Genomic DNA, 10,748 nt, shown 5'->3' on the forward strand with positions numbered 1-10,748 from the left:
AAATTGGAAAGCTATGCTGATGTAAGGACTCTTGGTTGGTACCACACATCAATACAATCATAAAAACTAACTTGAGAAAATACATTTAATATGAAAAATAAAGTGATTCAAATAAGAATGAAAAACATTGCAAAATTACAAAAATGTTACGTTACAAATGAAAATCTAATTACAATTTGTTTATGTTTTATCTATTAGGCTACAACCAGTGGACTGTGACTGAGTGGGCTACATTTACTCAAGTACTATGAATGCATAAATACAAAACATAATCCACTAATACATTATTATTCACTTATTGTAATCCTCAAATATAGATAATTCTAATATGGGCAACATTAGTTATTTCAATGTTGATGTCAATACTTTATTACTTTTACTTGAGGACAGGGAGAGAGAGGATGACAAGTAGCAAAGGACCATCATTTACTTATTACCAAAACCCTTTTTTTTAAGATAAAGAGTGTAAATAATGTTGATGTGAGACGGACCAAGTTAATGTAACCCACACATAAGAAACATTGACACAGTGATCCAGATATGTTTAACAGAAAACCTGTACAAAAACAAGTTTTGAAATCAAATATTTATGTAACCTTACAAAGTAAATGGCACTTATTTTCTGGCAGCCTTGAGTTTGTAAACATGGCAGCAGAAGTTGGTGTTCTTTTGTTCAATATGAACAATTGTGTCCTTATCAAAAAACAACTCATGTCGGTACGTCTGAAAGAAAAGATAAGAGCACACATGAACACATGTACACAGACACTTTAAAATTGGTAGAATCACGTTGGGTCACTCACTTCGTCCCATGGTTCCTCCAGATCAACTGTCCGCAGTAACTGCCCACTCTGGTTGTCGTGCAGTCGGATGTGGGCTCTGCCTTCTCCCTCCTCACCATTAATTACCACCACTGCCAAAAGGTCAAGCTCATCCTCATATTCCACCATATGGAATGTCTGTAAAGTTAAAGTAACATTATTCTGAAGCCATGCAGAGTAAATATAAGGATGCCAAAGATAAAACATAAGCTCCGCCGTATCCTCCTTTTTAATGGCATTCTCTTTTAAAGGAGAGGTGTCATGGCCATTTCCACTGATCATAATTCCATTGTTGAGGTCTACTAAAATAGATTTATACTGTGCATTTTTCCAAACTCACATTGGTTTCTCATACAGCATCTCTGTAAACTACTTGTATTCACTGAATTTCACTCTCTGCCTTTAACGGCTCGTTGTAGCTCCAATAGCTCCAGCCCCCACCCTCCCTGTGAGCACAGTGTGCTCTGATTGGTCGGGACGTTGTGAATCGCACTGAGCTCCGTGGAGGTGTTGTTTCCTTGTTTAGGATACATAGCGAAACACAGCCAAACTCATCCTGAGCACACACAAAGTCACAGCCGAAGTAAAAACAATAAGTGTGGCTTGATATTGAGTAAGAAAAAGGTTGATAAACGCTGTGAGAATGGGTCTGCAGAGAGAATTTCGCCGCGATCCCAACTGTCTGTTATCAGCCTGCAGCCAGGGAGGAGAAATCAGCTGAGCTGCCTGCTCCCTGCACACAGATGTGTGTGTGAGGAAGTCCGTGGATTGGTCAATTTGGACCAATCAGCGGGGGCTTAACGTAACGGCTCCGCGGACGTAACGTAACGGCTCCACGGATTGGTCCATTTCGTTCCGGGTACGGGTTGACATCATGCCGTACCCGGAAGAATCAAATGGACAATGACGTATCTCCAACGAGGCGTTTTGGGGAGGTATTTTCTGTGTTAGAGTTTTACTCGCTATTGGGTGTACTTTGAGGGTTTTGACTCTGCACACCGTTTACATGCATAAAAACCTTCATAACACACAAAGGGACGGGTAATAACCGGAAAAGCATGACACCTCTCCTTTAAGATCAGATTCACAGCAGAACATCTTGCCTTTACTGACCCTTATACTTGCTACATCAATTAATAATGTAACATTGTGTAGGGAAAGGTTACAGGTGCAGCTAATAATGATGTTGTCAGAAAAAATAAAACAAGGAGAAAGTTCCTTTCAAACCTGTTAGCACACTAACATTTACTGTAAAAATAAAGATACTGTATCAATAGCTAAAGCATACATTTTTACCTCTAAATCTGGGTCATCATCCAGCTGATGAAATCTTTTCTTCACTGTGCGGCCCGATGACGTGACAGTCACTTGTGAGGGCTAAAGTAGGAATCATAAATATACCAATTAAATCGCACAAATATTGTCATTGTGCACACATGTGATACATATACATTCATGATACATTAAGTTAAACTATGTCTGTATGAAGCACAGCATATATTAGGCTTAGTAGGTAGATAATGACACTTACATTGTTGTTTCGAAGAGTTGCCATGGAGAAATCCTTAATTACCTTTGATGGTAAACCACTGTTCAGTTCACCTTTGATTTTAAGGACACTTGAGAAAAAAAAAACATATTGTATAACAAGTCCAGTATAATAACATAATAAAAGTAAAGAAAGTATCATACTATTTGTTTATGCAGCAAAGGACCACTTCATAAAAGTTGGACGTCTCAGGATGTGTTTGTTTGGATACATTTGCCTCCAAACCACAGACATTTTACCAGTTTTTCCTTGCAGGTTTCATTCATTGTGTCATGTACTGTAAAAGCTGACTCGAGTACTCACTTTATTGTGGCGGGTCCAACATGAAAGATTCTCCCCGAGTCATCAGGGTGGAAGAAGATGGCATCACTCACTAGAGAGCAGCAGTCCATGTTTTGTATACCATTTATTGCCTAATGTCATAACATTTAAAAATAATTACAATAAATGATTGACTAGGACATACAATATGAATTGCATAGAAATCAAATGTATAGCAAACAGCACTATAAGCACATAACTATAGCGAGGTTGCTCTTTTGTACATTTTTTTTAATAGAACTGTACAAGCACAAAAAATAGAGACGTTTTTATTTTTTGTGAAACATGCAGAAAAGATCTGCATCAAGTGGACCATTGCGGGGTTTTGAATAGTGATTACAGATTTGGATCTGCTCTGTCCAGCAGCTGAATACAAAGACTGTCACCAACATGTGTGGCCCTTCTTACCCTGACACTTTCAAAAGCTCAGGCCAATTTGGTGTTCCATCAGACAACAAGATTGAGGATATTTTTCTATCATTGCCAGGCATATGCCACACTTTGTATTTAGATGACCAAATCATATTTGTCATGTTATTGTGTATGATTAAAGAGGATTTCTTAAACTTACTAAAGTGCTTTCCTTGAGAGAACAGATGTGGTGAGTGCCTTCGTGACTTTTATGCGGTGGTGTGTAGATGTAGTGCCACGGGTAGCCTCCAATCTGGAAACTGTTATGAGCGCATGACACTTCAAAGAGCACTGGAGGACAATCTGCGCAATAAGACACACAAATTACCAAATTTACTTTATAATCTAAAAAATCTTGTTTGCAGTAAGTAAGAAAATAAATATTTAACACAAAGATACCAATCTGGATTCGAAAACAGTCTCACCTGTGATCTGAATATTTACTGGGATACCAAACGGAGTATCTCCCACAGTTTTGCCTCCAAGAAGTGAACTCTGCTTTCCAAGCATTAACTTCTCTGTCAAGTACTGAAAACAAAGAAAGTATTCAACAGATAGACAGAGCTGTATAAAGCAAGATGGGCCAGAACGATAGTAAAACACTGAATATGCAAACATTCACACATATTCAAATGTTCAACAACTGTGCTCTCATGCAATGTTTAAAAATCTGATTTAATCAAATATACAACTCGCTTAACAGTGTGCACAAAACTCTTTGACGATCAAAAAAGACATACCTTTTGTACAATGTGCTCAAAACTGTACAGCTTCACTGACTTGTTGCTGTAAGACACCACAAGGACACCTAGAGACAGATCAACATCGGTGACCCCATTGCCAAATATCTGAAAAAATAAGATTTACATATAACATATAACTTCTGCAGCACAATTGAAAATAAGAAAAAAATACTAACAAATCTGGATACCTTTTTGTTGATCTCCAACATGCCCACAATTTGTAGGGGGAAGACATGAAAGATGGCCATATGCATCACTGTATTCTGAGTGATACCTGCCTGCAAATAAATAAATAAAAAATAGATGAAACTTGGAAAAAATTGGGAACAATTTTTTAAACTAGCATTTCAAACTTAATGACGTATTCTGAGCTCTGATAAATTGTAATGGGCATGCTCCATGATTTTGTTTTTGTTTCAGCTCTTGACTAGTAATACCTTTCACTGACTGATTTTATATCTATGTTCTTGGATTGACTCAATAAGCCATGCCAATAACATGCCAAAAATCCAATCAATAAGCCATGCCAATAACATGCCAAAAATCCATTCACAGCAAGAACCTTAATTACTTTTAATAAAGTGTCCAATCACTCTTCAGTAAGGCACAGAACTTCAGAAAATAACTTACCTGTCGTGCTAAAGATGATTCTTTGTTTTGAACAGATTTAACATAAAATATCTCTTGAGTGACATCCCAGCCAAGATACCTGCCAGAACACAACCGAGTATAGTTAACTGTGAATACATATATTCATTTACAACCTAAGAACAGAAAACTCAAAGCCTTGAGGATACCTGAACTTGTGTTTCGAAGAGAGGTAAACTCTCTGCAGCTCTTCTCCCGTTTCAGCTGAAAGGCGACACAGCCAGTTATCGGCCGTCAGAGCCAAGAGGCTGGGTTTATGATCAGAGGGGGAGGCTAACGTACTTTCCTGTCAACAAAACAAAGAAAACAACAATCTGAATATGAGTTTTTAAAATATTGTCATGGAAAATGCAGCTTTTTTTGTTTAATTTCACTTACAAGCGAGCTCTGACACAACAGGGCATCTTCAAATTTCTCCAATTTAGATCTCTTGGGCAGTTTGTAAAGAAGTTGAGGCTCTGAATAAACACTGGAATCAGAAGATTTAATCACTCATTGTTAGTTAGAGTAAACATATGTTATTATATTGTCTGTGTCCTTTACATATACCTTGATGCCATCTACTTAAACATCATGACACAATACATGTATGTTACATGTTACTCTAACCACACAGCATTTTGGTATAGATGACATTAACAAACTGGGATGCATTATTAAAGAGATGCATTATGTTACAGTTTAATGCACATTTTAAAGATGTAAAACTGAAAAGGTAATATTCTGTATTTTACAGTATGTTTCCCCAAATACTACATTTAGCAAATCTTATTGTTACTCACCAGCTGTAGCAGTTCTGGAAATTTTGTAAGTAGATTTTACCATCCTGATACTTTATTGTGGATTTTGAGGTCTTGCTCCACGCTTTAATGAACTCCCTGCTGTCCTACAATGTAACAATAATAAGGAGATAGTACATTTATAAAGCATTCATAAAAACTGTGAATATCTATCAGGATTAGGTTTATTGCCAAGTATGTTTAATGAAATTGGTTTTGTGTACAATAGTGCAAACATAAACACATTAAGAGAAATTGAGATGTAAAGTAATAGCAACTATAGAAATACTATTAAAAAATGTTTTAAAACTTAGATAGAAAAGAAAGTTTACAAGGAAAATAAAAAACAAATAAAATAGAATATGACACATTACTGTGAAAACATGCAGAAATGTGCAAAACAGTCTTGAGTTACCTGGAGGATGATACCTCTCAGGACCCTCATGTTGTGCCTGCTCAGAGTGCCAGCTTCCCGGATACCTCTGCTCCTCCGGCTCAGCAGCTCAGCGGCGTTTACGGCTCCTTTTCTCCGGTACGGCGCCATCAGCAGGGGGCACTGGTTATGTTCTACTACAGGACTGTTTGTTGTAGCATGACAGAAGAAAACCATCCGAGCAGCTAACCTCCAAGAGCACAGGCAGAGTCAGGTAAGGGCGATATGGTTTCCCTAGTGATAACGTTAGTGCCCGTCACTGAGCTCCATCTCCCCGACAACACTGAACCTCTTCCACGGGTTTAGGGTTTAACGCGGAAAGTTACCAGCTAACGCAAACTAAGTTAGCACCGTTACAGCAGTGCACCACGACTTCTCGTTTACTTCGTTCTAAAGCCGTTCTTAGGGTCAGTTCGTTATATAACACATAGCGTTCATTATTTGTGTCGTTCAGGCGTGAAAATAATGGATATCAACAGTAAACCGTTGATACACGTTAGTTAACTGTTAACAGTCAATGCTAACTGCTCTGTCCCGCTCCATGTTTGTAGTTCTTCTTCTTCTTCTCCTTTTTGTTTCATGGCGGGCTGCAAACCAACGTCTGAAGGTGCATGCCGCCACCTACTGTACCAGAGAGTGTGTAACTTCAAGACAGGAAGACACATTTTTGAATTATTAAATTAAAGAAAAGGAACCAAAAACTGTGCTATATTGTAGAAATTAAACTTGTAACCTGTTAAATAAAACCCGTTTTTCGTATTCTTCTAAAAGCGTTTTCTACGTGAGGAATTGTGGCACACGACATGCCTCTTGAAGATAAGTGACCTCTTACTGGAAAAATAAATATAGTGTAGGCCTATGTTTTATATCATAGTATTATTTTTGCTGTATGGGTTCATTACAGCTCTCCATTAATTTGTGTTTACATTGACTAAAGTATCGAAACAAAAACTTTTGTGCCTTCATTCATTTGTCAACAAGAATTATTCATATTTAATAAAGGTTCAGACTGCTATTTACAGTGCTGGAGTGTAAATAAATACCAACAAATCCCCTCCCTGTAAAACGAAGTATTTCCAGATATGTTGAATTTGAATGTTTGTTATTTTTTAATAAGTGCTCCCATTGGTTGAGGAAATTATCCTTAATAACTTATTTGATCAGCTGAAATATGCAAAGATATTGTCAAAGAATTTTAAAATACATTAATCTTACTGCTTTTTTTACAGAAGAAAATGCATACACTTCGGAGCCTCTCTGTTGCCAAATTGGCTAAAATTTCCAGCAGATTGTTTTCAAGACAAAAGAGCTCAGGAGGAAGACCTTCATCCCCACTGGGTTCACGGATTCTGACAAGTCCTGATGACATCTTTAAGCACAACATGTGGTAAGTGATCAAATGTGATAAGACTTTAATTAGTCACCAATTTGTTGTTGTTATTATGGAGAAAGCAGGATTACAGAATAGGTGGAACCACTTTTAACCACACTGAGCTGAAATTTAGGGTAACATTTAAGTGATACATTTTGATACAGTTTGTGATTTACTATAGTTGAGCAGATGTATTAACAATTGATTTATAATGCTTTATGTTTTAGGGATCATGTGCAATGGACAGAAGAGGATAAAGAAAACGCACGGCAGAAGGCAAAAGAAAATTCCTGTACACAAATTCCTTTAGAGGAACAAGGCAAGAATGTATTCCCGCAAAAATATTTATCCAAGTTTTGATTGGGGTTACCCTTTTTTTGAAAATATCCTAAAATCTTTTCCACACAGGAACATTTGATACCGAGGCTTGCCAATACTGGGACAAGTTTTACACGATGCACCAGGATAAGTTCTTTAAAGATCGCAAGTGGCTGTTTTCAGAGTTCCCAGAACTGCTTCCTTCAGGGGATCATCCAGAGTTATACCCACAACCTGCTGGAGCCAGCACAGACACAGAGACCAGACACCGGCAACACAACGGGCCCAAAAACCATGACAGAAATACAGACGTCCCCAATCATCAAACAGACTCCTGTCAAGAAGCAGCACTAGAAAAAAAAACAGCTGCCATACAGTCTAACACATTCCCTGGCCAGCACGCATCACACAGGATCTTGGAGGTTTTCAAAACTCACATTTATTGATTTGAATATGATTGTTTAAATATGAATTGTTGCATTTGGACCATTACACAATTGTGATATGAAAACAGTAGCATGCTGTTAGTTGCAATACTAATACAGCACTTACTAAATATACTTTTTTTTTACAGGTTGGATGTGGGGTGGGCAACAGTGTGTTTCCCATCGTTAATTCCATAAAGTGAGTAAAGTTTGAGATATTTGCATATAATCTACATCAATTTGGTTACATTATCAGTGCAACATGTTTACAAAACAAAACATTTCAAATACCCAGAATAATGGCCACTAAAATAGCTAATAATAATTCTTTACTGCATAATCCTTATGTCAGATTCATGAAAGTAAGGGTGCATCTGTACTATATTTGTAATTAATGTGATTTTATGTTTCACAGAGGGACAGACATATTTTTATACTGTTGTGACTTCTCCAAATCTGCCATTCAGCTGGTCAAGGTAAGCTTTTCTAAAATGGCTTGGTATGAAAATGCACAGAACTGCTTTTAGGTTAATACACTTCTTCAAAGCAATACCTGCAATACAAACACTAAACTCTTGCTCCAGTCTGTATCTCAGCTATCATTTAGAAATGCAGTTTGTGTGACTATCAAACCGTTTGGGTTCTAGCCTGCTTTTTTTTTTCATATAGGACCATCCAAACTATGATGACTCTGTGTGTCATGCTTTTGTCCATGACATTTGTGAGGAGTCCACCTCCTTCCCCTTCCCTCCTCAGAGCCTGGATGTTATTCTCGCTGTCTTTGTCCTCTCCTCGATTCATCCAGAGAGGTAGGTGAAGGTTAAAAGACAGCAGAGTCTGACATAATTTCTCACCTGCCAGATCTTTTGTTCTAAATGTCATTATAAAATCTATATGTAACTGTATAATATCACTGAGTACAACCTTTACTCTATAGTGGTTTGCTTTAAATGTAAGGCATGGTGGCATACATATTTAATTGTTTTGTTTTTGTTGTTTTACCAAATGCATTGTCCATGTACAGTAAGACATGTCAGCTCAATACTTCAGTGCTGTTTGTTAATTTATATATATCTTGTGTTTTGTTCGTTAGCTGAAATCCTGTTGTACAAGATAATTTGTTATTCATTGAAATTCCATTGACAGATTGCATGGAATTGTGAACCATCTATCTACATACCTGAAACATGGAGGGATATTTCTCTTCCGTGATTATGGGAGATACGACTTCTCACAACTCAGGTTTAAGAAGGGTGAGTCTACAACTAGTAATGCACTCCTGAATAAACCAATTTAACTAACATTACACTTGTATGTTGTATATTCTATATTCCCCTCTGTGTGTGAAGTGTTTTTTGCCAATGTATTAAATTTGATCTTAAATCGTTTAATCTTTTAATCCTTTACAGGACGGTGCTTATCAGAGAATTTCTACACACGTGGAGATGGAACCTGTGTCTACTTTTTTACTAAAGGTATTTTTGGTATTTTCTTGTAAGTGCAAAATATATTTATTGATAGGGCCATTAAATTAAAGAAACATTAAGGTCTACTTGTTTGGGTACTTGGAGTTAACAGAGTATTTAAGGCTTAATATTTTTAGGGCAAAAATTAATTAAGCATTTTGATTTTTATACGATACGATAATACTTTATTGTCCGATCAAGTCGGAAATGTTTTAGTACAAAATAACAGTTATGTTATCTAACAGCTCTGGTTACTGACTTTTATTATTTACTGTATGCTTTACAGAAGAAGTTCATGAACTATTTTCCAATGCTGGATTGGAAGAAATTCAGAACCTGGAGGACAGACGACTTCAAGTGAACAGAGGAAAGAAAGTAGCAATGCACCGGGTTTGGATGCAGAGCAAGTACAGGAAATTATATCCACCTCCACCATCTTGACACCCAACCCAGCACAGCAATGTTTGGAGCTAAAGACCTTTTTTTATACTTTGCATCTCATTCATTCCACCCTTAGGAAACAGTTTTAACCAAATGAGTATATGTACTATAACGAAACAGTTTGCAATAAACATACAAAACAAAGAAGAAAGATGTGGTGTTATCTGGTATTATGTGCCGTAGATCATTGTATTAATGTCCATTGAAAGATTATGCATAAGCCTATAATGAATTTATTGAGTGAACTTAGGGTTAGGTCCACAAGGGGAAATACAGTTGACACTTTAAAATGGGAAACTGACTGACCTATATGAATCTGATACAATCAATGTTTTCTTATTTTCATCCCTAAATTGTGCTTAATGTGATAGTTGTGCATGATACAAATACTCATGACATGTCAAAATCCTGTTATAAATCAAACTTTTTACTTATTATATTACTTTAAAAAAATTCTGCATCACCTTGAAAATATGTGTCTGGCCCAACTCTTTACATTTCAAATAGTTACATTGTTTATACATATCTTTTAAATAACAATTGTATCATCCATGTTCTATTTCTATATGTATGTGTCTTGCCTATTTACTATTACACCAGATTCCTTCAATATGAAAACCTACTCAGCATAAAGTAAAGTAAAAATGATGAGATGCATCAAACTTCTGACATAACATAACTTATATTTTCCACTTGTTTTCCTGGCTGAAATGGGCAACCACGAAATGATGGTATGGTCCAAGAGCTATTTAAGATATTTAAAGAAAAATGACAGATATTTATTTAACATGTTAAACATCATCATTTCCAGGGTTTTTTCATCAGTCCACAACCCGTACACTAAATGTGGCTGACAATAGTTACTGTGTACAGTGAATAAAATGAAAAAGTAATCTGTGTTTGGACTTTATTCTTCATGTTGACATTGACGTTAAGGAAAAATGTATCACCCTCGCGATAAGAATTTTGCACACGATGCATGACGTTTCATAGGCAACCACTTGAAGACGGAGAGGTGGCC

The 10,748-nt window shown here is 36.7% G+C and overlaps 2 protein-coding genes across 2 annotated transcripts; one reads left to right on the top strand and one right to left on the bottom strand.

The window, feature by feature from the left end:
• Positions 1-71: 71 nt before the first annotated feature.
• On the bottom strand, positions 72-6,257 carry dcaf17 (ddb1 and cul4 associated factor 17). The gene is made up of 14 exons (XM_034128910.1): positions 5,688-6,257; positions 5,276-5,379; positions 4,872-4,962; positions 4,643-4,779; positions 4,476-4,554; positions 4,034-4,123; positions 3,843-3,950; positions 3,528-3,630; positions 3,263-3,405; positions 2,674-2,783; positions 2,353-2,440; positions 2,118-2,198; positions 804-959; positions 72-723 (listed from the first exon to the last, which is right to left on the bottom strand). Exons 1-14 carry the CDS (start codon positions 5,880-5,882, stop codon positions 616-618), a joined length of 1,593 nt encoding a protein of 530 aa, XP_033984801.1. The 5' UTR covers positions 5,883-6,257; the 3' UTR covers positions 72-615.
• On the top strand, positions 5,832-10,620 carry mettl8 (methyltransferase like 8). Its single transcript, XM_034128911.1, has 10 exons — positions 5,832-5,919; positions 6,935-7,092; positions 7,305-7,396; positions 7,486-7,817; positions 7,970-8,019; positions 8,236-8,296; positions 8,490-8,629; positions 8,967-9,073; positions 9,230-9,295; positions 9,573-10,620. The coding sequence occupies exons 2-10, from the start codon at positions 6,941-6,943 to the stop codon at positions 9,725-9,727; spliced, it is 1,155 nt and encodes a 384-aa protein (XP_033984802.1). The 5' UTR covers positions 5,832-5,919; positions 6,935-6,940; the 3' UTR covers positions 9,728-10,620.
• Positions 10,621-10,748: the final 128 nt, after the last annotated feature.

Source organism: Trematomus bernacchii, unplaced genomic scaffold, assembly GCF_902827165.1.
Source record: "Trematomus bernacchii unplaced genomic scaffold, fTreBer1.1, whole genome shotgun sequence".
Taxonomy (NCBI): Eukaryota; Metazoa; Chordata; class Actinopteri; order Perciformes; family Nototheniidae; genus Trematomus; species Trematomus bernacchii.

Excerpts from the sequence above, each read along its gene's own strand:
- dcaf17 (XM_034128910.1), bottom strand. The coding sequence starts at position 5,882 with ATGGTTTTCTTCTGTCATGCTACAACAAACAGTCCTGTAGTAGAACAT. Across the intron at positions 3,631-3,842 it reads TTGAGCACATTGTACAAAAG|TACTTGACAGAGAAGTTAAT; the intron begins GTATGTCTTTTT and ends CTTTGTTTTCAG. Across the intron at positions 3,406-3,527 it reads AGTAAATATTCAGATCACAG|ATTGTCCTCCAGTGCTCTTT; the intron begins GTGAGACTGTTT and ends CTTATTGCGCAG.
- mettl8 (XM_034128911.1), top strand. The coding sequence starts at position 6,941 with ATGCATACACTTCGGAGCCTCTCTGTTGCCAAATTGGCTAAAATTTCC. Across the intron at positions 7,397-7,485 it reads AATTCCTTTAGAGGAACAAG|GAACATTTGATACCGAGGCT; the intron begins GCAAGAATGTAT and ends TTTTCCACACAG. Across the intron at positions 8,630-8,966 it reads TCCTCGATTCATCCAGAGAG|ATTGCATGGAATTGTGAACC; the intron begins GTAGGTGAAGGT and ends TTCCATTGACAG.